This window comes from Ursus arctos, unplaced genomic scaffold (genome assembly GCF_023065955.2).
Source record: "Ursus arctos isolate Adak ecotype North America unplaced genomic scaffold, UrsArc2.0 scaffold_36, whole genome shotgun sequence".
NCBI classification, from domain to species: domain Eukaryota; kingdom Metazoa; phylum Chordata; class Mammalia; order Carnivora; family Ursidae; genus Ursus; species Ursus arctos.
In genome coordinates, this window is record NW_026623050.1 from 6,328,764 (window position 1) to 6,355,118 (window position 26,355).

Genomic DNA, 26,355 nt, shown 5'->3' on the forward strand with positions numbered 1-26,355 from the left:
GAAATCTGTCCACAGATAAGCTATATGATCCTGTTTTTTTCAACCAAAATACATAGCCCATACATTGTCTGGAATGATATACCAGATTTTTTTTAAGATTTTATTTATTTATTTGAGAGAGTGCGAGCAAGCAAGCACGGAGGGAGAGTGAGAGGGAGAAGCAGATTCCTCTCTGGGCAGAGAGCCCAACACAGGGCTCGATCCCAGGACCCTGGACCTGAGCCGAAGGCAGACACTTAACTGAGCAGTTAATGTGCCCCCCCCCCAAATTTTTAACTGTAGTTATTTCCGGTTAGTGTGATTGCAAGGGATCTTCATTTTCTTTAAATTTCTTTAATTTTCTTAATTTTCTATAAATGTGTAACTTTTATATATATGCTTATAATCAAAAATACTTCTTTTGGCTTCTATCAGTGATTCTCAGTCGGGACATTTTGCCTTCCAGGGGACATGTGGCATTGTTTGCAGATATTTTTGGTTGTTAGAACTGGGGGTGCTACTAGTATCTAGTAGAGACCAGGGGTGCTGCTAATCATCCTACAGTGCACATCACTGACCCCCCATACCCCCATCCAAGAATTATCTGGCCCAAAATGTCAATAGTGCCAACAGTGAAAAACCTTGGCTTATATAAAATAAACAGTCTTACTTTCTTCTCCCTCCCTTACCCCAGGCTCCCTCCCATCTGCACCTAGCTTGAATATAAATTCACCATCAGGCTTATTCTGAGAAAATAATAATGTTCTAGAAGTGCCAGGTATTAGGATAACTGATCCCCAAAAAAGGTAGAGGTTTAGAAGAGAAAACATAAAATACTCTACTAATGAATAGTACAGGTGAACATTATTAAGACAATTAAAAGGCCCAGATGGGATTCAGTTTTAGCAGGGCAGAGTTTAAAATCTTTCCTCCATGTGCATGATTACTTCCCTGTTTTCCCAAGATAGAGTGTTATTGTGTCTCTCAAAGGCTATAAGCTAATTGAATCTTCAAAGAACATCCATTCACAGCTTTTGAAAGAATCTCCTTATTTACTAAATGTTCTCCTGTGGGTGATCACCAAGGTTCCTGCCATAATAAAGGTGGGGCATGTCCTCGCTGATGTTTCCTCACATTGTGAGGGGAGCGGAAAGAACACCCATTATAGTTCATTGAAATTAGCTTCTTATGTTGAGCCAGGATTTCAAGCATAGCTGAGTAAATCAAAATGTTGTCTTTAGGCATTTGTTAATTTGAAATGACATCCTTTATAATTTTTACTTGCTGTTGACCAAAAGCATAATTAAGTTCAAATTTTTTTCTTCCACTAATAACCAATACTTAATTTTTACATTTAATAGAAAAAAATGGCTCACTTTAAATTATCTTTGTTGTGTTGCTCTATTGACTGTTTTCTAATTGTTTTTGTTTGCTTGTTTTTAGAGAAACTTCTGATAATCTTGCAGCGCAAAATCTGAAGGGCTCCTTTTCTAATGCTTCAGGTATTGACTAATTATAATCTAAGCGTAATAATGCTGTGTGTGTGTGTGTGTGCGTGCATTGGCTATGAACACTGCTGTGGCTAACTCGTTGTTATATCAGAAAATGTATCTTTAAAGTAACCTATACAATTAATTGTACCAAATGGACTTTATCTCTACGCTTTGAAACTCACATCCTAGAAAATGACTAGGAGCTTGGTGATTCCTCTAATCATAATACGCTCTGTCTTCCTGTCTTATTTTCACAACTGGTTTCATCTTCCTTTGACTCAGTTTACTGTATAGACTAAAAGTGGTTACTGGGAATCTTCCCCACACAGAAGACTGAAGAATAATGTATTGAAATAACCTTGAGAAAGATCAGGTATGCGTTTGTTTTCATGAAAGCCAAGAACGAACAGTGGTGAGAGTTAGGTCGTAATTTCATCACATTTGCCAGCCTTACTGAAAAATGTCCCGGTTACGTCCACAAGAAGATGTATTTGGCTTTTAACAGAACTGAGTCTTTTTGGTTGGTTGTTAGCATGGACTTTCTGCCACTGTCAGATTTCATATACTTTGAGGAATTTAAAGTATGAGTTTGAGAGAGTAAGTTTGACTTTTTCTTTCCCCCTTAGTTCATGAGGTTTTGGTGACTCATACAGCCTGTCTATGCTTTTGTCACCTTCCACCCCCACTCCCACCTGAGAGAAGGCTGGGAGTCCTGACAGAAGCACTAAAACTGCTCAGTGTTAGGGTTTGGGGTTCCTCCAGGTCAAGTGCAGCCAGTTGCAGAGATGGAACACAAAGCCCAGACAGAATCTAGCCCAGAGTGGATTCTACTAATCCTCCCTGCCATCTCTGTGCTATGTTACAGAAAGTGGGAGCAGATAAGTCCCTAAATTCTGCAACTCTCTGTTTCAGGTTTGTTTGAAATCCACGGAGCAGCAGTTGTTCCCATTGTGAGTGTGATAGCCCCAGAGAAGCTGTCAGCCAGCACTAGGAGGCGGTACGAAATTCAGGCAGGTGCACTGTCCTCAGCTTTCTAATGTAAGCTACAAGGAGGAAGAAAACAGGAAAGGAAGATAAGAAACGGTTTCCTGGAAAGAGTTTTCTTCCCACTTCCTTAACTTGGTGGCTTCTGAAAATTTCATCAACAAAGCATCTCTCTGGTGTTAGGATTCTACCCCATTTGTCCTCCAAAGAGGCATCTGTGTACATTATGGGCACCTCGAAGCACCTACTGTCAGGATTACTAGATCTAAACAAAGACTTTCTGATCTGGATCTGTTGGCAGACAGGGTTGCTTTGTTTCTGTTCTAAGTAACAAAGCAGAAGAGATCGGTTTCTCACCACATACATGTTTTTGGTATTTGCTCTCTGCTTGAAATACCGTATAAAATTTAAAAGACATGGCATAGCCCCAATCTTCAAACAGTTTATAAGAGAAGCATATGTTCTATACAGTTAGAGAACAATAGAAGTAACAGAATGCTGAATGAGATACACTGAAGGTGAGTGTTGGGACATAGGGGAAGGGTGGACATCAGCGTCTGCTTGGATGATAGATGAAGGTTTCCTGGAGGGGGATCCCTGAAGGATTTAAATAGGTAGGGAGAAAAGATCAGGCCAGTCCTCCAGCTAATGAGCTCAGTAAGGACACTGGCCTCACTTGGGAAGTGGGTGTTAGAGAGCAGTCATTATTTAGAAATGTGATTAAAGGGGCACCTGCGTGGCTCAGTCAGTTAAGTTTCCTGACTCTTTGAATTCAGCTCAAGTCATGATCTCAGGATTGTGGGATCAAGCCCCGAGTCGGGCACCACACTCACCACGGGAGTCTGCTTCCCTCTCTCTCAAATAAATCTTTAAAAAAACGTGATTAGATCGAAATACAAAAGATTAAGTTACCTCATTTTTGTGCACACTCCTAGCTGTTTCTCCGTGTGATGGACGGCAACTCACTTTCACATCTTTCTCCTGTGTTCATCTACAACCAATTTCAGTTCCATGTCCTCGTTGCTGTCACCTTCCCCTTTTTCCAAATTTAGCTTAATACCAAAATCCCCCCGCTTCCACATGCAGTTTCAGTGCCCGGAGGTTTTAGCTGTCATTTCAAAATTAAAAAGAAGTAAGAAGGTGGAGTATTAAATTATCAAAACACACTATAAAATCTCATTTCTCCTGAGATCGGGATAGGCTGGGCAGCCGTCTTTCCAAGTCTCTAGACAGTCTTTGGGAGACCTTCTAGGTCTTGGTTTGTCACTCATGAATGTTTACTACAATAGGAAGTAAGACGGCAAGAAAGATGGTTTGTGTTGACAGGTTCTGAACTCTGACAAGTCTTCTCGTTTAGGTACAAACACGACTTCAGACCTCCCTTGCCAACTTACATCAGAAAAGCAGTGAAATTGAAATTTTGGCTGTAAGTTGCTCTCTTTAACATTTTGAGAACTGCCTGTGTCCCTGTCCCTGTCATCAAAGTTACTTCCTCACAGGTCAGGGCATTTTTGCTTCCTGTGCACAGTATGGGGATGCAGGCCTTTTCTCACTGATGCAAACCACATGTAATCTATATGTGTAAAAACTGGGGGGGGGGGGGGCGGGGGATGGAAGGTTCTGTGTTTGTTTCTCTAGTTTTCTTCCTCTGAAAGATGGGAAGCAAGGGGAATAAAAACAAAAGTCACCACTTTTCTAATATGTTTCAGACCTTTGCCTCATTAAAAATACACTGAGTACAGGCAACAGCATCAAGCCTCTGGGGTGTCCTGTGAGGACTGGGGTATTCGTTCACCAGTGCTGACCCCTTACCACGCTATGGTTCCTTTACGTGTGCTTGATCTGATACAGCACAGTAGGTCCCAGACTCTGCAAGCCTGATTGTTTTGCTCCATCCAAAGTGACACCATTGTGACAAGTCAGTATGTGCTGCCTAGGGTTCCCTGACAGACGACAAAACTTGACAAACATTTTTGTGTATCAACAGGTGGATCTACCCAAAGAAACAATCTTACAGTTTTTATCATTAGAGGTAAGCAAAATGAACTCTTGCGCACTGTGGCCTTTAAATTCTAAAGCTTTGTTGTTACTTGGCCAAAACATAATTGAAAATGGCACTATTTTCTTAGCGAAGCTTTTGGGCAGTTCCAGGAATCTAATTTGTTCCTTTCATGTGATGTAGATATTACTAATCAGATTTTGAGAGAATCATACTTTCCTAGTCACTTTTAAGTTTCAGAGATTATTTTAACACCTCCTACATTTACTGTGGTCAGGCTCTGGCAGCCCTTGCTCTAAGCATTTTTCAAATATTAACTAACTCATTTAATGAAACAACCTCAAGAGGTAGGTACTATTATTCCCATTATATAGATAAACAGTAGCAGAAGTGTTTTACATTTTACAGAGAATGAAGAAGAGATGGTAAATATCTCACTCAAGGTCAACCTACTAGTAATCTAGCAGAGCCAGGATTTGAACTTAGGTAGGCTAGGGGAATCTGTATTCCTAACCACTATACAATGCTGACTCAGACCTTCATTTCAACTGGGGAAACTTATTTTTATAATTTAAAATTTTTTATGGGTAGCACAGAAAATAATCCAGTTAACGAATGGGCAGAAGACATGAGTAGATGGCCAGCAGACATAGGAAAAGATGTTCAACATCACTCATCAGGGAGATACAATCAAAACTACAATGGGATATCACCTCACATCCATCAGAATGGCTAAAATCAAAAACACAAGAAACAACAAGTGTTGGAGAGGATGTGGAGAAATAGGAACCCTCTTGCACTGTTGGTCAGAATGCAAACTGGTACAGGCACTGTGGCAAACAGTATGGAGATTTCTCACAAAATGGAGCTACTCTACAATCCAGTAATTACATTACTGGTAAATACTGGGTATTTACCCAAAAAATACAAAACACTAATTCAAAGAGATACATTCACCCCTATGTTTATAGCAGCATTTTTTACAACAGCCAAATTACGGAAGCAGCCTAAATGTCCACTGATGAATGGATAAAGATGTGGGGGATGGGGGGGTGTGTGTGTATACACACACACACACACACACACACACAGGAAAATTATTCAGCCATAAAAAAGACTGAAATCCTGCCATTTGCAACAACATGGATGGAGCTAGAGACTAGAATGCTAACTGGAGTAAGCCACAGAAAGACAGATACCATATGATTTCACTCATATGTGGAATTTAAGAAACAAAGAAAATGAGCAAAGGAAAAAGAAAGACAAACCAAGAAACACTCTTAACTACAGAGAATAAACTGATGATTACCAGAGGGGAGGTGGGTGGGGGAGTGGGTAAATAGGTGATGGGGATTAAAAAGTACACTTCTCATGGTGAATAGGGAGTAATGTACAGAATTGTTGAATCACTGTATTGTACACCTGAAACTAATACTGTAAGTTAACCATACTGGATTTTAAAAAAATGTTTTTAATGGGTAGCTTATCAAATAGCCTAGTAACTTAAAAAAATTTGAATGAGCATTCTTAATAGCAAAGACAACAAATTATAATCACAGCTACAGATTTTTTTTTAACGTCCTATTAATACTTCGTCTATCCAGAGCATTTAGATTAAACTTTGCTCCCAAAGTAATATTTCATATATTTTCTGTTGCTGTCTTATAAGTAAGCGTATATACCACTGTGCTGGCAATTACTGCTTTATGATCCACTCAAATGGACGCAGACAGAGGTGTTACTTCCATTTTCCACAAAATAAGCGGGCAGAAATAACTGGTCTAAAGTCGGAGTAAAACACTGTGACTGCATTATTGCTGATCAGGATCTAATAAGGAGTCTTGTTTAAAGAAAATTGATGCTTCAAAGGTAGAACCCCAGCAGCTGCCCCACCAGCTCCATCTGTAACTGCTTTTTTCAGTACACTGAAAGGGGGAATGGCGCCGTCGTTTCATGAGGGCCCCGGAAAAGCCAGTTAATAAACATTAGTAACTAAGTCTTGTCTTATCTGTTTTTTCCTAGTGGGATGCTGATGAACAGGCATTTAACACAACTGTGAAGCAGCTGCTGTCACGCCTGCCAAAGCAGAGATACCTCAAATTAGTCTGTGATGAAATTTATAACATCAAAGTAGAAAAAAAGTAAGTTATCACTAAAGTATTGCAGGTTTCAACATGGGTTAAAACTAGAGGGGTTTAAGGTGACACATTTTATTGTCTCGTTGAGGTTTGGTGGCTGATAAACCATTTTGTTAGAACTGCCCCTGAAAAATCAGTAAATCCCGTTCAGGACTGTGAATCACAGTCACAATTTATCAGTAACCAAACAGCACTGTCAGGAGTAGCTGCCCCACTTACGATTTTCATCACCCAGGTAACTCTAGCAATGTCTACGTGAAAGGGAAATGCTGTGACTGCTTTGCTTTAGGTCCTCATGTCAGAATGCCAGTCATTCATGTTACCGTCTGCTTAAAACACAAGAAAACCTGTGAGGTGAACGGGGTTCCCCTAAGGGGCCTTACATACGGACCCGTGCCAGTTAAAGCTTCTGTAACAGGTCATTTTTTTCCGTCACTAGCCTTCCCGTTGTTTTTTTAACAAAACTTTACGGTTAAGTGTTCTAAAAATAATTTGTTGTTAATTTTGTTCTTCTCCCATTATACTGATCCTACGTCTTGTCTTTTGCAGGGTATCTGTGCTATTCCTGTATAGCTACAGAGATGACTACTACCGAATCTTATTTTAATCCTAAAGAATGGTCATTATCTAGTTCTAAGACAGGAGCTTATACTATGAAATGTACATTTATTGTAATTTTAACTTTACATTGTAAGAAGCTGTCCTACAAAGTTGAGCTTTGTAAGTTTTTCATGTGTAATATATAAATTTATCTTTTTGAACATAATAAATGCTTTCATATATCTGCTGCTTTTAAGTTGTAAATCTGTTAATTCTGAAGGTTTTGTGGAGCTAGAACACAAGAAAATAGCCATGTTTTTCCCTTAATTCTAATGACTGAGTGCCCAAACCACTCCCAACAAATGAATCCAAAAAGATCCACATTAAGACACATAGTAACTATAACAGCAAAAAGTAGTAAAGAAAAGAATTTTAAAGCAGCAAGAGAAAACAGTTGCATACAAGGGAAACCCCTTGTAAGGCTATCAGCTAATTTTTCAGCAGAAACTTTCAGCAGAAGGGAGTGCCATGATAAATTCAAAGTGCTGAAAGAAAAAAAGCCTGCAGCCAAGAATACTCTATCCAACAAGGCTATCAATCAGAATAGAAGAGATAAATGAGTTTCTCAGACAAAAGTTAAAGGAATTCATGACCAAAGTATTAAGACTCAGTGGAGAGGAAAAATCATAGTAGGCACAGGAAAAGTAGGAAGCACCGAAGCAATGAAAGTATTTCTATAAAAATTAGTCAAGGGAGAAAAAACAAAAAAGGACGTAAAGTATAACACTGTATACCTAGAACTGTGGTTGGGAGAGAAGTAAAGCATGGGCTCAACCTTAAGTGAGTGTCAACTTAATACAGTTTGCTATATACTTAAGAGGTTAGATACTAACCTAATGGTAACCACAAATCAAAAACCAGTAATAGATATACAAAAAAACAGAGAAAAGAATATCACTAAGGAAAGCCTGCAAACCATGAGAGAAGAGAGCAAGAGAGGAAAGAAACCAAGAACTACAAAAACAACCATAAAATAAGTAACAAAACCATACACAAAAATAAATTCAAAATGGTTGAAAGACCTAAATGTAAGACAGGAAACCATCAAAATACTAGAGGAGAAAACAGACAGCAAAGTCTTTGACCTCGGCCATAGCAACGTCTTATCAGACACATGTCCAGAGGCAAGGGAAACAAAAGCAAATATGAACTATTGGGACCTCATCAGGATAAAAAGCTTCTGCACAGTGAAGGAAACAACAAAACTAAAAGGCAACCAATGGACTGGGAGAAGATATTTGCGTATGACATACTGGATAAAGGGCTAGTATCCAGAATATATAAAGAACTCATCAAAATCAACACCCCAAAAATAATCTAAGAAATGTGCAGAAGACACGAACAGACGTTTCCCCAAAGAAGACATACAAATGACCAACAGACACGTGAAAAAATGTGCAACATCACTCATCATCAGGGAAATACAAATCAAAACCACGACGACATACTACCTCACACCAGTCAAAATGGCTAAAATTAACAACTCAGGAAACACTACATGTTGGCAAGGATGCAGAAAAAACAAGAACCCTTTTGCACTGTTGGGGGGAATGCAAACTGGTGCAGCCACTCTGGAAAACAGTACGGAGGTTACTCAAAGAATTAAAAACAGAACTACCCTACGACCCAGCAATTTGCACTACTAGGTATTTATCCGAAGGATATAAAAATGCTGATTTGAAGGGGCACACACACCCCAATGTTTTATAGCAGCACTATGAACAACAGCCAAATTATGGAAAGAGCCCAAATTTCCATCGACTGATGAATGGATAAAGATGTGGTACATATACACAACAGGGTATGTCATCAAAAGAATGAAATCTTGCCATTTGCAACACTGTGGATGGAACTAGAGTGTATGATGCTAAGCAAAGTCAGAGAAAGACAAATACATGATTGCACTCATACGTGGACTTTAAGAAACCAAACACATGAACATAGGGGAAGGGAAGGAAAAATAAAAACAGGCAAACCGTAAGTGACTTTTTTAAAAAAAGATTTATTTGAGAGAGAGACCATGAGCACAAGTGGGCACCTGGGTTATTAAGTGTCTAACTCTTGGTTTCGGCTCAGGTTTGACCTCAGGGTCATTAGATGGAGCCCCACGCTGGTCTCTGCTCAGCACAGTCTTCTTGGGATTCTCGTTTCTTCCGTCTCTGCCTCTGTCCCTTCCCACAACCCCGCGGTCTCTCTCTCTCTCTCTCTCTCTCTCATAAATCTTGGGGTGCCTGGGTGGCTCAGTTGGTTAAGCTGCTGCTTTTGGCTCAGGTCGTGATCCCAGGGTCCTGGGATTGAGCCCCATGTCAGGCTCCCTGCTCAGTGAGGAGCCTGCTTCTCCCCCTGCTGTGCTCTCTCTCTCTGTCAAATAAATAAAATCTTAAAAAAAAAAAAGTCTTTAAAAAAAAATAAAGACTTTAACAAGAGATGAAGAAGGACATTACATAATAAAAAAGGGACAAGCCAACAAGAGGATGCAACAAAACTATGCACCCAACATTGAAGCACCCAAATATGTAAAACAGGTAATAACAAAGGAAGTAATCAAGAGTTAATACAGTGACAGTAGGGACTTTAACACCCCACTTACATCAACAAGTAGATCGTCCAAACAGAAAATCAAAGAAACTGGTTTTGAATGATGCACTGGACAAGATGGATCTAACATATATTCAGAACATTCCATCCTAAAATAGCAAAATACACATTCTGTTCAAGTGCACATGGAACACTCTCCAGAAGAGATCACATATTAGGCCACAAAACAAGCCTCAACAAATAAGTTATACCACGTATCTTTTCTAGTCACAATACTATGATATTAGAACTCAACCACAAGAAAAAAATCTTCCTGGAAAGAGGGACGCGTGGGTGGCTCATTCAGTTAAGCGTCTGCCTTCAGCTCAGGTCATAATCCCAGGGTCCCGGGATTGAGGCCCGCATCAGGCTCCTTGCTCAGTGGGGAGCCTGCTTCTCCCTCTGCCTGCTGCCCCCTCCCCTGGCTTGTGCTCTTTCTCTCTGGCAAATAAATAAAATCTTTAAAAAAAAAAAAATCTGGAAAGAGCACAAATACATGGAGGTTAAATAACATGCTACTCAACAGTGAACAGGTCAACCACAAAATCAAAAAGGAAAAGAAAAAATAACATGGAAACAAATAAAAGTGAAAATACAAAATCTTCAGGGTGTGGCAAAAGCAGTTCTAAGATGGAAGTTTACAGCAACACAGTTCTACATCAAGAAGAAAAATCTCAAATAACCTAAGCTTACACCCAAAGGAGCTAGAAAGAATAAACAAAACCCCAAACCAGAAGGAAATAATAAAGATTAGAGCAGAAATAAACCAAACAGAAACTAAAACAGACAAGATCAATGAAATCAGGAGCTTGTTCTTTGAAAAGATAACAAAATTGATACTTAGCCAAATTCATTAAAAAAAGACTCCAAAATCAGAAATGAAAGAGAAATAATAACCGACACCACAGAAATACAAAGGATTATAAGACAATACTATGAAAATTAAATGCCAATAAATTAAGACAACCTAGAAGAAATGGATACATTTCTAGAGACATACAGCCTCCCAAAGTGAATCAGGAAGAAATGGAAAATTTGAACAGACCAATTACCAGCAATGAAATTAAATCAGTAATCAAAAAACTCAACATGGGGCACATTGGTGGCTCAGTTGGTTAAGCATCTGACTCGATCTCAGCTCAGGTCTTGATTACAGGGTTGTGAGTTCAAGCCCCCACTGGGCTCCATGCTAGGCAGAGAACATACTTAAACAAAACACTACAAAAAAAGAGAACTATAGGCCAGTATCTCTAATGAACATAGATGTAAATATCCTCAACAAAATATTAGCAAACTGAATCCAACAATACGTTTAAAAAAATCATTCACCACGATTAAGTGGGATTTATTCCTGGGATGTAAGAGTGGTTCAGTTTGCACAAATCAACCAACGTGATACATCACATCAACAAGAGAGTGGATAAAAAACATATGCTCATTTGAACAAATGCAGAAAAACATTTGACAAAGTACATCTATTCATGATAAAAATCCTCAACAGATATTTTGAAGTATGTTCCCTCTAAACCTAATAAAGGCCATATATGAAAAACCCACACCTAACATCATACTCAATGGTGAAAACATGACAGCTTTTCCTCTAAGATCAAGAAAAAGATAAGGATATCTGCTCTCACCACTTTTATTCAACTTAGTATTGGAAGTCACAGCGATTAGACAAGAAAAGGCATCCAAATTTGTAAGAAAGTAAAACTGTTTTTTTAAAGATTTTATTAGCAGCACATGAGCGGGAGTGGGGGTGGGGAAGGGAGAAGCTGGCTCCCTGCTGAATAGGGAAGCCAATGCAGGGCTCGATTCCAGGACCCCAGAATCATGACCTGAGCTGAAGGCAGATACTTAACCAACTGAGTCAACCAGGCACCCCAAGAAAGTAATACTTTATTCACTACTGGCAGATGTCATCATACTGCTATATATAGAAAACCCTAAAGACTCCACCAAAAAACTACTAGAATTCATTAATGAATTCAGTAAGTCGCAGGACACAAAATCAATGTACAGAAATCCATTGCATTTCTATACACTAACAATGAAGTAGCAGAAAGAGAAACTAAGAAAACAATCCCATTTACAGTTGCACCAAAAATAACAAAATACCTAGGAATAAACTTAACTAAGGAGATGAAAGACCTATACTTTGAAAACTACAAAACACTAATGAAAGAAATTGAAGATAACACAAACAAATGGAAAAATATTCTATGCTTATGGATTGGAAGAACAAATAGTTAAGATGTCCACACTACCCAAAGCAATCTACAGATGTAATGCCATCTCTATCAAAATACCAACAACATTTTTCACAGAACTAGAACAATCCTAAAATTTGTATGGAACCATAAAAGAAACCAAAATAGCCAAAGCAATTGTGAAAAAGAACAACAACCAAAAAATGGGACATATCACAATCTTAGATTTCAAGATACACTCACAAAGTTGTAGTAACCAAAACAGTATAGTACGGACAGCATAGACATACAGATGGATGGAACAGAATACAGAGCCCAGAAATAAACCCATGATTACGTAGTCAATTAATCTTTGACAAAGGAGGCAAGACAATGCAATGGGAAAGTCTCTTCAATAAACGGTGTTGAGAAAAGTGGACCGCTTTCTTACACCATACACAAAAATAAACTCAAAATGGATTAAGGACCTTAACTGTGAGACCTGAAACCACAAATGTCCTAGATGAGAGCACGAGTAGTAATTTCCCTGACATCTTCCACAGCAACATTTTTCTAGATATGTCTCCTGAGGCAAGGGAAACAAAAGCAAAAATAAACTATTGGGACTACATCAAAATATAAAGCTTCTGCACAGCAAAGGTAACAATCAACAAAACTGAAAGACAATCTATGAAACAGGAGAAGATATCTGTAAATGACATATCCAATAAAGAGTTAGTATCCAAAATATATAAAGAGCTTACATAACACAGAAAAAATCCAAACAATCCAATTAAAAATGGACATGAACAGACATTTCTCCAAAGAAGACATACAGATGGCCAACAGACCAATTAAAAATGCTCAACATCACTCATCATCAGGGAAATGCACATTAAAACCACAATGAGATATATATCACCTCCAACCTGTCAGAATGGCTAAAATCAAAAACAGAAGGAATAAGTGTTGGCAATGATGTGGAGAAACAGGAACCCTTGTGCACTGTTGGTGGGAACGCAAACTGGTGTAGCTACTGTGGAAAACAGTATGAAGTTTCCTCACAAAATTAAAAAGAACTGCCATATGATCCAGTAACTTCACTAGTGGGAATTTACCCAAAGAATACAAAAACACTAATTTGAAAAGATACACCTCTAGGCTTACTGCAGCATTATTTACAACAGCCAAATTACAGAAGCCCCCCAAGTGTCCACCGGTAGATGAGTGGATAAAGAAGTGGTACAAATATACACAGTGGACTACTATTCAGCCATAAAAAGAATGAAATCCTACCATTTGCAACAACATGGATGGAGCTACAGAGTATACTGCTAGGTGAAGTAAGTCAGAGAAATACATATACTATATTCTTCTATGTGGAATTTAGGAAACAACAAAAGAAAACAAAACAAAACACCAAAGAAAAACCAAAAAAAGACTCTTAACTATAGGGAATAAACTGATGGTTACCAGAGGGGAGGTTGGTGGAGAGAGGGGTGAAATAGTTGAAGGGGATTCAAAATTCACTTATCCTGATGAGCACTGATAAAATTGCTGAATCACTATGTTGTACACCTAAAATTACTTTAACACTGCATGTTAACTATACTGAAATTTAAAAAAATTTTTTCATTTGGATGCAGGTATTTCTACTAAGAAATCTAATAAAGAGAGATTAGCCGATAACCCATCTTGCAACCTGCTCTCTTGAAAAAAGTAAAATATTTTTCCCCTCCCCCAAAAAAGAAAATGTCCAATCAAAGGGTTTAAAGAAATACAGTATCATATTTAACTTGGAATCATTATTCCTGCTAATTTTGTAATGTGCTTATCCTTAAGGTAGTGCAAAAGGAACAGGATGTTACATTATACAGCCAGCTGGGAAGAATACAATTTTTTATAAAACTGTCATTTTTTTTTTTTTTAAGATTTTATTTGAGAGGCACCTGGGTGACTCTCTTAAGTGTCTGCCTTCGGCTCAGGTCATGATCCCGAGGTCCTGGGATCAAGCCCCACATCAGGCTCCATGCTCAGCTGGGAGCCTGTTTCTCCCTCTCCTCCCTGCTCGTGCTCTCTCTCGCTATCTGTGTGTCTCCCTCTCAAATAAATAAAATCTTAAAAAAAAAAAAAAAAGATTTTGTTTGAGAGAGTGCATGAGTAGGGGAGAGGGTTACAGGGAGAGGGAGAGACAGAGAAAATCAAGCAGACTCTGCACCAAGCGCAGAGTCCAACATAGGGCTCAATCTCACAACCCTGAGATCACAACCTGAGCCAAAACCAAGAGTCTGACACTTAACCGACTGAGCCACCCATGCACCCCAAACTGTCAGGTTTTAATACCAATAACCTAGAACATAAGGGTAAAGCCCCTTCATAATCATACAATCCAGAATTAGTTAATTATTGCCAGAAACTATTAATAGGGGGTGGGAAAAGTAATAAATAAGAGATGGTCAGTGCAGATAAATAGAGGTTTAATGATCCATTGTTCTTCACACAGATTACAGAGACTTTATAATCCCAGGTTATACGATGATACAACACAGACCAATCAGCCAATTCTAAAATAAACTTGGCTTCTTACAACTATCCTGTAAACACTGCAGCCCTTCCTCCATCAAAATGACCCCCATCTCACATGAAAAGTTATTACAGGGGAACCAGAAACCTAGCTTTGTGGCCAAAAGTAAACACTAAAGAAAAAATAGTAATTCAGTGATTAGTTGGTGAAAGAAGGATATCTGGTGCCCTTCCTTCACTGTGCTGCTTTGCTCTTCTTACTCTTGCTCTTTTTGTCCCTCTTCTTCAGCCCATCCATGTTAGCTCTCAATAGGTTTGAGTAAGCCTAAAAGACACACAGCACGAACTTAGTGGGAAGAGTTGCAAATTGGTGGAGCAGCTGCCCCCATTTCCACAATGGATTTAGAGTAGTCAGTATCAGAAAGCCTACCTACCTGATAAAGCATATAATACCATGGGACATTTGTATCCTATGCAAAATGGTGTAAGAGGAAAACATACTCTTTCACATTACAGCAGCTTCCAACATTTTTTAACCAAAAAGGGAAAACTACAGGCAACTTCTTATTTACTATTCTATAGGTAGAACATATCTGAAGCCAAATGCAAAATCTACCTTAAAAAAACTAAAAAGGAAAACAATACCAGTGTTGAAAGTAAAAATCAGACCCTGGCAGCTTTCACTCAAAGTACTGACAAAACATAAGAAATATCATTCTTAACCCAGTGTTCAATTTTGTGCTCACTCCTGCCCTGAGAAAGGGTGTATAGGGAACACCAGAAACTCACCATCTGAAACTTGTTCACTTCTTTGGAGCTCACCTGGAAAAGGGAAAGAAAAAAAAGGTGCACCCCTATTACTCATACAGAAATCCTCTGTCTCACCCCAGGCAGTAACTCATTAAAACAACATCATAATCTTTAAAATATATCTTCCCAACTTTAGGGGTCATAATACACTAACAGCTATTCTTCTCCTTCACTTTACTTTGCCTGAGGAAGAAGCAAAGCAGCTCTGCACTTTTTTCCACGTGAGAATTGTACCAAGAAGGGAAGAGGCAGAAGGGGGCTCCTAAAAAAGCTGTTTCTCACCTCTGAAATTTCTTACACACATGGCACTGACTTTCTCCCTGGATTCCAGAGATGTCAGAGAACTTCATTTTAATCTTCTGTGCAAGATATATTTAAACTACTTCCTCCCCATCTTATTTTAAACCTACTTTCCATTAATTCAGGCCTATTTAAGCAAAATGCAAGCTACCACAGGAGAAATTCTACTTCTGAAGATTCCTAAGGTTTTCACATTTCATGATACCCAAGTTCATTTTTTAAAACCACCTAAGTTTGCTTTACTATAAAAGTCCTCTCAAGATAACTGGTAGAAGGAGACTTATCAACTAATTATGGTCTACATTCTCATGAATGTCCTATCCTGATACAACTGAAGAGCAGTCTGGTTCTGGCCCAGCAAAGTAAGAAAGTATTCATTCAGAATCCAGAAAGTTTATTGCTTTGCCACACTCCACCTTGAAAGGGAACACTAGGGCTGTTGACTAAATCCATATTCTCTCTGTATGTTAGCAGCAAGCCTAACACACAGCTACATGTTTGCTATGTCAACCACAAATACACGTGAATTATCAGCTTACAAGTAAAATCACCTGGTACCAAGAAACTGTTCATTGAAGGCCCAACACAGTAAGGGAATTAAGAATCAAATATTTATGCTGCCTGCTCCTTACAATGTCACTATGTGTAAGGATCAATATGCTTATTTTATTTTCACAAAAACTTCAGTAGAACCTAGTATTTAACTTCTTCAATTTAATTTTGCTCTTGAATTTTCTACTAGGGTAATAAAAGGTGGCCCTGATCCCGAAACAGCTGAGGAGCTACATACTTACTAGCTTTTATTTAAGGCAAAAACAAAAACCTGGTTCAGAAATGCCCATCCTCAATTAAGTTCAAGTCTTCTTTCTCCAAAATTGTGCTACTGGGAATCCAACTCACCACAGTGCTGATCTTCTTTTTCCCATCAGTAGCTCTTAACAGACACTTGTTGTCTGAGGGCTCAAAGCCCTCTACGGAACCTTTCCTTGGAATGGGTTTAGTTCGACCATCATCTGCATGAAAAATACATCCTGATGAACACAGCCACAAACATTAACAGGTAGATGAAAAGTTAGTAAGTAGGGAAGGGATACGAAGACGATACCTAATTCACCTCCACTACTCTAGATCTGTTAACTACATTAAAGTTGGCCAAACCTTGGGAAAGTACTTGCTATTTCCACGACGGGAACACGGTAATAACGAAGCAGATTAAATCTAACGGTGGCGGGGATTTGGGATCCCTGACACCCCCCCCTCCAAAAAAAAAAAAAAAAAAGCCCTGACTGGGGCACACCGTAACCATAACCAGCTTGGGTGGCTAAATGCTGGGGGTCGCACGCGCCACAATCCCTAATGTTCCAGCCCCCCGGCCCTGAATGTGCCCAGTACGGGAGGAAGGTAGGGGAAGGAGGGGATGCGCGGCAGACTCCGCCCTCAGTTCCCGACACTGGACACCCCGGGCGGGGTGTCGCTCGGCCTCCCAAATTCCTTCTGGCCTTGCCGCGTCGACAGCTGCTTACACTTCTTCAGGGTGATGAACACGCTGCCCGACAACCGGCACTTCTGGAAGAGTCTGGTCAGCTCCGTCAGGAACTGGAACACAAACCGGGCCCCGTGAGGCAGACCCAAATCCTCGCCCCGTAAAGTCCCCGTCCCTTCCGCAGTAGGAGGCAGAGGCCCCCAGCTAAGTCCCAAACGACATCCATCCCTCAGCCGGCCCGCTCCGGCTTTACCTGCTCGCTCTCCAGCAGCACCATTGCGGCGCAGCTAGCTCCCCTGCGTCAGCATAAGGCCCAAGCAATGGGAGCCGGAAGCTTCGCCCAGGCTGGGCGGGACTTCCGCTATGAGATTTCGACTCTCTTCCACCAATCCCTGCCTCCGCCTTCTCTGCTTCCTCCGCCAGCGCCTGCGCTCTGGGACGCCTCCGCCTCTCGCGTGGACGAACCTGCAGTGCGGCCCTCGGGCGGTCCCGGATTTAAGCGACCCAGAAGTTCTCTCACCTGGGTCAGTGTGAGGGCGCCCGAAAGAGGGCTTTGATGGAGACCTGTAATATACCTGTAGTATATTCAGCTGTATGTTGGGCAAATTACCTAACGGCCGAGTGCTTCCGTTTCCTCAGTCTGTGATAACGGTATCCAATTCAGAGTATGGTTGTGAAGAGTACATGCATTTAACACCTGGAGTAGTGCCTGACACACAGAAATTGCTCCATAAGCATTAACAGTCTTTGTTATTGTTGTTTCCATTATCACTGTCATCATTTTACCAAGTTCCTATGGCGGTCCTCTGAACTCTCCCTCTATCCTGACCAGGCTGGGTGCCCTAAATAAAGGCTAAATAAAAACTCTAGAGAGAGGGATTGGCGTCCAGTCTTGGTTTCACCCTGGGATTCAGGCAGGAGACCTGCATTCCAGGCCCTGCTCTGTCAGTAGCCAACTTGAACCTTAGGCCCTCTGAGAAGTCAAGCATTTAATCATGCAACGGGTTTTTACTGAGGGCCTCTTTGCCTGAGCCAGACACTGTTGTAGGGGTTGAGGATACAGCAGGATAAGCGAAGTTCCTGGTTTCCTGGAACTTGGGTTAAAGAAATAGGCAGGAAATAAGTAAGAATAACTTCAGATAACGATGAGCGCTGTGAAGACAACAGGGTGATACAAACGAGAGAGAGGTTGGGGTCCGGGAAATCTCTTAGAGGAGAACTTTGAGCCAGAAGCTAAAGGGACCAGCCATTCAAAGATCTGGGGACAGTGTTTCAGACACAGGGAGTGGCTAGAACAAAGGCCCCAGTGGGGAAACAAATTGCCCTGGGTCCTCAAAGAGGAGTGATGGACTATGGAGAGCTTGGAGAGATAGCAAGTGACCAGCTCATAAAGGGCCAATGGCCATGGTAAGTTTGGATTTTGTTCCAAACACAAAGAGAAGCTTCTTGTTAAGGAAGTTTTAAAGAGGACAGCGGCAATCTAATTTACATTTTTAAAGCACCCCCCCATCTGTGGTGTGGAGAATGCACTGTAGAATGACAAGGCAGGAAATGGGGAGACCAATTAGAGGGTTGTATTAGCTTCCTATTGCTAATCACCACAAACTTAGTGGCTTAAAACAGCATGAATTTGTTCTTTTACATGTCTGGAGATCATAAATCTAAAATCAATGTGTCTACAGGGTTGCACTGTGTCTGAAAGCTTCAGGGTAAAATCTGTTTCATTGTCCTACAAGAAGCCACTTTCATTCCTTGGCTTGTGGCCCCTTCTTTCCATCATTACAACCTCTTACTTCCAATACATTTCCTACTACTTTGATTCTACTGCTTCCCTCTTATAGGGACCTTGCGATTACACTGGGCCTGGATAATCTCCTCATCTCAAGATCCTTAATTTAATCACATCTACAAATTCCTTTAAACACGTAAGCTAACATCTTCATAGATTCCCAGTATTGGGACATAGACATTTTGGCTGAGTGGGAGGGGCTATCACAAAGATTACTGCAAAAGTCCTAGCACGTTTGCAGGCAGATTAGAGTATACTTTGAAGGTAGCATCAACAGGACTCATGCACAATTGGATATGAACATTAGAACAAAAAAGAAATTGGGAATGACTCAAAGCTTTTTGATTTGAACAACTGGGTGGATGGTGGTGCCATCCACTAAGATAGGAAAGACCTGGGGAGTAAAAAGTTTTGTAAGAAGACTAAAAGTTTTGTTTTGGTCATGTAATATCTGAAATGCTTATTACATATTCTTTTAGGGTTCCCAGCCCTACTTCCAATGTCAGTAGGGCAATGGGAGGTTGCCACATACGCAACACCAAGCAATTCTGACTCCCCACTGAGTGTAGAGACTGGCTTGGGGCGCCATCTCATGACCCTGGGATCATGACCTGAGCCGAAATCAAGAGTTGGGTGGGGGTGCCTGGGTGGCATCTGCCTTCAGCTCCGGTTGTGATCTCGGGGTCATGATCTCGGGGTCCTGGGATTGAATCCTGCATCAGGCTCCCTGCTCAGTGGGGAGCCTGCTTCTCCCTCTCTCTCTGCCCCTCCCCCTGCTTGTGCTCACTTTCTCTCTCTCTATCAAATAACTAAACGGATAAAATCTTAAAAAAAAAAAAAAAGAGTTGGATGCCCAACTGACTGAGCCACCCAGGCACCCCTATTTACCTTATTATTAATGAGGGAACTGGGTAGATATTGCAACCAGTTCAAAGGCGAATCCAAAGAGCAGACATATTTATAGAAGAGAAATATTGAAATGAATTTGTAATGGAAGAAGAATTGAATTTCCCACAATAGAGGACGGTTAAGCCGAATTCATTTGCATATCCATAGGCAAGAATTTTTATTTATTTATTTTTGCTTATTCCAAATTTACTTAAATTCTTCTGTGCTTCAATTTCCTCACCAACAAAATAAGGATGTAATTCAAGTGCCTACCTCACTGGGCCATGGGGAGGCGTAAAATGAGCTAAGGCATGCATTATGACACCCCAGTCACTTAGACGGGAACTGGCTCTTCCCCTTCCTATTTGTCAAGGTGGATTCATTCCACCGACAAAGATCACAGCACGACTCGAGTGGCTTAGGTGCCCCCCCATGCCAGATGTTGTGTTAGTTTGCCTGTTTCCAGTTTCACCCTGAGGAAGGGCCCCCTGTTCTGAACTGCCTCACTGTAGCCCCACTGTGCTGACTTGAAGGTCAGCTCAGGGTGAGAGAAGGGGAGAGGGAATCATGACAGTGCAGCAGGGAATGGCACTGGGTTTGGGTTCAGGGTGACAGGAGTGGGGTTCTAAGGCTTGGAGACCCCCTGAATCTGTTGGACGTGGTTAGCTCTGGAGGACGCATCCTAGAGATGGCCACAAAAGTAGTCGGAGAGAGAGAAGGGTGTGTCCTGGGAGTCTGTGTGTCCAGCGTCACCAAATACCCTCCCAGTAGCCATGGCAACCACACTCCCTGGACCAAATCCCACCAGACACCTGGAACTACCATTCCTTTATTCTTTCCTCCACTCAGCCAATCAACAAGGGTTCACTGTGTATCTTCTTGAGAGACTGGGCTCCAGGGTCTTCTTCCTCTGCCTGTGCCGCTCCAGTGAAGTCCTGGGTCTAGTGTCCTGGAGAGACAGCATGAGAACACCGGACTGGGAGCCAGGGGACCTGGGGCAGCCGCTGGCCCCTTACTTTGTGTGGGATCTTGAGCAAGTTACTTATCTTCAGTTTCTTCTGCATAGTACCTTCCCCAAAGGGTTATTTGCAGGTGTCAGTGGGATAATCCATGTAAAGGGCTGACTCAGGAAGCACCCAAAATACGTCTTTAAAAATTTTTTTCATCATTAGTTAAGGACTTAGACTAGATTGCGATGGTCACTTCCACTTCCAAAATTATGAGAGCTACTGCTTCTCTCCTGAGGGCCCGAGGGAAGTTTCCAGAACCTACAGGTGTCAGCAGTTAGCACGGTCCTTCCCCTTACTCACGGTGAGATAGGAGAAGTAGGCGATGCCACCATACCCTCCCTCCAGGTGGGCATCTCAGGGGTGAGAGAGCCCCAAGGGGCCCAGCATGCAGCAGCAATTTGGGGCCAGCAGGGGACGCCCTGACCTTGTCAGAGAGGCGCAACCACAGGCCGTCCCAGCCTTCCCAGTCCTTGTCCCATCACCTCAGACCAAAAGAACATCCAAGACTGTCATTACTTTTCAAAATCACTTCTGCTGAGGCTAGAGGTTTCTGTGTAACGGATGGAAACTTTCATCAATCATTGAACAAGGACTAAATCAGCACCCACTTGTGCCAGGCGCTCTTCTAGGTGCTGGAGTCACGGGAAGCAGACTGAGCTCTGCATTAGGGGACGGATTATTTTTTCTCAGATAATAGCTCACTTCTATTTACTGAGAATTTACTAAGTTCCAGGTTCATTTCTTGGTGCTTTCAATATATTCTCTCTCGAGCCCTCATAATAATCCTGTGAGGTGAGTGTTGTTTTATGTTCATTTTTCTTTTTTTTTTCTTTTTTAATATTTTATTTATTTGTTTGATGGAGAGAGAGACAGCCAGTGAGAGAGGGAACACAAGCAGGGGGAGTGGGAGAAGAAGAAGCAGTCTCCTAATGGAGGAGCCTGACGTGGGGCTCGATCCCAGAACACTGGGATCACGCCCTGAGCCGAAGGCAGACGCTTAACGACTGCGCCACCCAGGCGCCCCTATGTTCATTTTTCTGACTGAGGTGAAAGGACGTGCCTTAGTCACACACTAGTAAGAGACGGAATGGAGATTTGAATCTGGGCCAGTTGCCTTCAGAGCCTCCCATCTGTGCAGGAGAAGAACAGGCAAACGAGCCCAGCCTGGGGGCACCTGGGTGGCACAGCGGTTAAGCGTCTGCCTTCGGCTCAGGGTGTGATCCCGGCGTTATGGGATCGAGCCCCACATCAGGCTCTTTCGCTATGAGCCTGCTTCTTCCTCTCCCACTCCCCCTGCCTGTGTTCCCTCTCTCACTGGCTGTCTCTCTCTGTCAAATAAATAAATAAAATCTTAAAAAAAAAAAAAACAATGAGCACAGCCTGAAGGCAGCTCAGTGAAGACAAGGCCTTTCAGATGCCCAAAGAGGTGCTGGGAGGGGGGTAGGAGATGGCGAGGGGGAGGGAGGTTGGAAAAGGTGCCAACTCTTAGCCAAGTAAAAAAAAACCTGGGACTCCACACTCTACCTTCGCATTCCCTCCTTCCTTGTTGGTGTGAATCCCTATCCCAATCCCCGTCCCAATCGCACCCTACCCCACTACCACACGCACCGGCAAAATCCTGCTGTCTGGTTCTCCATCCTTGGATTCTAGGCCCAACACAGCATTTTCTAGCTCTTTTTGAAGGAAAGTCACTTCTTTGAACCCTATGGGCCTCCATTTCCTCAACTGTAAAATGGGAATAGCTTCCTCACACTGCTATAATGGAGTTAAAAGAGATAATGTATAAAAAGCACTTCATAAGTGAGAAAGCATGGTAGGGAGGCTGGGTTTTGTCATTATTTCCCCCTCCTACTCAGGCAGCACCCTGAGTACAAATACTCAGTCCTCTAAAACACCCTCCCCTCTACACCCCCCCCCAAACCCTAGTCTGTCACTGACCTCAGCTAGCCACGCAGAGGCAACCCATCTGGTGGCTTAATCATGCTAATAGGTTCATGACAAATGGTTACATACGTCACACTCCATTTTTGGAAGAAACTTAGGCAACATTAAACAAAGAAAAGACTCTAATGATGGGATTTCAGGTGCTGGGATTTGGGGGCCATACAAAGGAACTCCCAACACCCCCATAGACTACACCCCTGGTCCGTGAGCCTGGAAGGTCTGCTGTGTACAGGATCCAGTGGTGGGTCTCATGAAATAGTGACCTTTAACAGGTTTTCCCCTTCTCATCGATAATTTCCTTCCTTGCTAAACCTCAGGAAAGAGAGGGCCACCACATCCCATACTGTACAAGAGGAAACCGAGACCAAGAAAAGCAGGCATGGTTTCCCAGCCAGGCTCCCTCCTCCCCCTACTTTCATGGGTTTAGTGTGTGGGAGGAGGAGCCCCTTGATTCACGATGATTAGGGGTCCCAACATTTTTAATTTCCTGCCTTGGAAGTCAAGGACAGATAATTATATAGCAAGAGTTTCTGCACAAATTACCCAGGTGTCCTAACTCCCAAAAGTAACAGATGCTGTTCATCTCTTGGCCTCTGCCATCATTCATCCTTGATTGTTCAGGGAAGCCCACTCCACCACTCTGAGAGACCAACAGATGCAGATTTATATAAGGAAACCTAGGCAAACACAATGAACAGACTAACTGTCAGATCCGAGCCAAGTCCTGCTAATAACATCAATGAATCACTGACTTTGGTGAGTCACAGTATCAAACTGTAAGAGGTTCCAAGATCATTCTAGTCCAACCCATTACTGTCCAGTTATTCACAAGTAAGAAAACTGACTGAGGCCCAGAACGGGAAAGTGGCTTGCCCATGATCACAAAGCTTGGTAACGGCGGAGTAGAGGCTGGAAGCCCTGAGCCCCAGGACCATGCACTTTGCATTGCCCTTTATACCCGTACTCCGATGCCCCACGGGGCTGGAACAGAGGGCAGAAGGGAAGGCATGGGCCCCTCCTGATCAGCCAAGGGCAGCTCAGGTTGTCTGCCGGCAGGTGGGCTCAGCCTTGGGAAGGGAAGGGCCTGGGGCCCATCCTCACACCCCCGGCGCCAGGCCTCGGATTAGAAGCCATAGGAGGCGGCTTCCTGCTTGGCCTTCATCCAAGGCCATTTCACAATGGGGGGAAGAGCGCTGGGCTGAGAGTCCCGGGTGACTGCTCACTCCACCCCTACCTCAGCCCCTCTTAGACCCCCTGGGGAGAGTAATCCAGGCCCCTTGAGAGATTTGGGGTGAAGGAAGACCAAGGCAGGAGAGCCCCCATTGGTAGTGTTCTGGGAGTGGTGCCCTGGAGTCGGGCACGGGGGCCACCTGGCAGGTGCCCACTACTTTTTCTTCTTCCGCACACCCACAAGCAGTCACCCTGGGGAAATTCTTTGTAGGGCAGGAGGTGGTCCATTCAGGCCACCCCCATAACACATTCCTTGTTAGTCAGAGGGGAACCTGGAAGAACGCTGGGAGAGGGACAAGGCCTTGGTCAGCTTCCTGTAATGAGGCATCATGACTAACAGGCAGAAAATTCTGAGCCAAGTCATCCTCCTTCCCCTCCCAACATACCCTAGTCTGGGGTGACTGTGATTCAGGCGGGAATCAAGTCAGAGACATCAAGACCTTCAGTGGGGATTTATTGTGGCCTTAGGGTAGGCTCGGAGGCAGCAGTTAGGGACCCAAATTCTCCCGCCTTCAAGTCTTAAAGAAGAGACACAACAAACCCAGGTAAAATGTCAAACCACAGAACAAGGTAGTGTGAGGTTGGGGCCCACATTCTCATGCTGGACGGTCCAATATGGCTGGTGGGAAGGCAGGGGCCTTCACGACGGACAAGGCCGAGGGGGCCCACAGGATGGGGAGGATGGTTCTGCAGAGATGGCGGGAAAGGTGTCCACGACAGGGAGGGGGAGACGAGGCAGGAATGCACGTGTACCTTCAAGGGATGGAACCCTGTCTGCACAGCAATGAGACTAGAAGTGTGCCCGGCCGTGAACGCCTTCCTTCCTCTGTGCTCTCACTCCTTGAACGCGGTCTTTCTCTGTGTCCGTGGGCTGCGGCTGGCCCGCGGAGGCAGGTGACCGCATGGAGCGCTAGGCCCGGGCGTGGGGGTGCCCAGCAGCTCAGCCCCTCAGTCGAGGCGCCCTCTGACAACAGGAAGCAGCTGCAGCCGGCTCCAGGGCTGTGCTGCTGTCTCTCTCCTTCCACGCCGGCTGCAGCCCCTGCAGAACAAACTGTTCTTTGAGAAGCTCTGGGGACAGAGGGCCCACACCTGCTCCCCAGGTCGGTTTGGACAAGCCCCCATCAGCCCAGCCTGGCAGCCCCGCAGAGGTGTGACGTGGCTCAGCAGCCCCGCTCACGCCCGCCTCCTCCTCCTCTTCCAGAGCCCCCTGCAGCTCACCGAGGCGACAAAACCCAAAACAAGAGCTCTGGGGGGAAATGGGACTGATTCTTAATAAGGACCTCATCCCGGGACTGCCAGTGACGACTCTAAAATTAGGGCCTAAAAAAACCAAAAATAATGAGGTCCCCAGCTCTGAACAGAGTGTCTGCAGAAAGAACACTGGCGAAAAGTCAAAACTCTAAATTCTAATCTTAATCCTGCCGCTTCGTGGCTGTGAGACCATGGACACGTCACTGTCCCTGGCTGGGCTTCCGTTTCCTCCCTGTAACATGGGGAGTTGGAATTGGTGAGCTCTGGGGTACGTCCAGGTTTAGAGTGTGAGAATCGGGCGCTCTGAGGCAGGTACACACCTTGCTGTAGTGATGGTGTGGGGCTGGGGGGGTGCGCAGGGAGAGATGGACGCCAGGATGGGAGGCCAATTGAGGCCTCAGAAAAAGGAATTAGATTCAATTTTAGACCTGAGATGGGATGATTTTGGTTCTCCAGATCCCCATGATAAAGAGATGTGGGGAGGGGGGCTGCTGGGCGGCTCAGTCAGTTAGAGCGTCTGTCTTCAAGGCTTAGGTCATGATCCCAGGGTCCTGGGATCAAGCCCCACGTCAGGCTTCTTGCTCTGCGTGAAGTCTGCTTCTCCCTCTCCTTCTGTCTGCCTCTCCCCCTGCTTGTGCTGTCTCTCTCTAGCTCGCTCTCTCTCAAATACATGAATAAAATCTTTGGAAAAAAACAAAAAAGAGATGTGGGTTGCTGAACTGAGAATACCTCAAGAAGAGCTAATTTTATAGAGGATACACCCATGCTTGGTGAAGGGCTAGAATCCTTCAGGATAGTTTGAGTTCATTCCTCAGTCACAGCCCCTCACCCCCAATTCGGAATGAGCTGGGAGAACGGGCACACTTGAAAGTGGAGGGTGGGGGGTGGGGATCCCAGGAAGGAAAGATCCCGGCCCTTTCCCAGAGTATGCTGGGAGAGGCTTTATGAGGCAGCGGGGACTGGAAGAGGGAGAGAAGGTGGAGGTCCAAATATCACAGAAATCACGCTTTTTCTGAAGCCTCTAGGCCTGCTGGCTCAGACCAGTTCCCTATGGTGGTGGTGTAGCCGAGGCCTTGGATTTCCTAATGCATCTGGTTTACTTTCTGACCCTCCACATTGCCCCCGAGAAGAAGAGCCCAGTTTAGCTCCCACAGACCTGCTACCTGCT

The 26,355-nt window shown here is 43.2% G+C and overlaps 2 protein-coding genes across 7 annotated transcripts in view; one reads left to right on the plus strand and one right to left on the minus strand.

Annotated features, from left to right (window-relative positions):
- The window catches only part of EIF2AK4 (eukaryotic translation initiation factor 2 alpha kinase 4), a 101,187-nt gene extending 93,812 nt beyond the window's left edge, over positions 1–7,375 (plus strand). For 2 of the 5 annotated variants that reach the window (XM_026480040.4, XM_026480043.4), the window contains 6 exons: positions 1,423–1,481; positions 2,385–2,482; positions 3,814–3,882; positions 4,444–4,488; positions 6,478–6,596; positions 7,143–7,375. In XM_026480040.4, coding sequence (XP_026335825.2) covers positions 1,423–1,481; positions 2,385–2,482; positions 3,814–3,882; positions 4,444–4,488; positions 6,478–6,596; positions 7,143–7,200 — 448 coding nt within the window. In that variant the 3' untranslated portion in view covers positions 7,201–7,375. Of the gene's footprint in view, positions 1–1,422; positions 1,482–2,384; positions 2,521–3,813; positions 3,883–4,443; positions 4,489–6,477; positions 6,597–7,142 lie in introns of those variants that run through there. The other 3 variants (XR_007189938.2, XM_026480042.4, XM_044377513.3) reach the window with 3 other exon arrangements.
- Positions 338–17,415, minus strand: SRP14 (signal recognition particle 14). Of its 2 annotated transcripts, XM_026480039.4 has the most exons (6): positions 17,329–17,415; positions 17,116–17,188; positions 16,493–16,605; positions 15,272–15,304; positions 3,369–14,807; positions 338–2,515 (listed from the first exon to the last, which is right to left on the minus strand). In XM_026480039.4, the coding sequence occupies exons 1-5, from the start codon at positions 17,350–17,352 to the stop codon at positions 14,718–14,720; spliced, it is 333 nt and encodes a 110-aa protein (XP_026335824.1). In that variant the 5' UTR covers positions 17,353–17,415; the 3' UTR covers positions 338–2,515; positions 3,369–14,717. The 2 variants fall into 2 exon arrangements, with proteins under 2 accessions (XP_026335824.1, XP_057162263.1); XM_057306280.1 differs by lacking the exon at positions 338–2,515 and having other exon boundaries at positions 13,874–15,304.
- Positions 17,416–26,355: the final 8,940 nt, after the last annotated feature.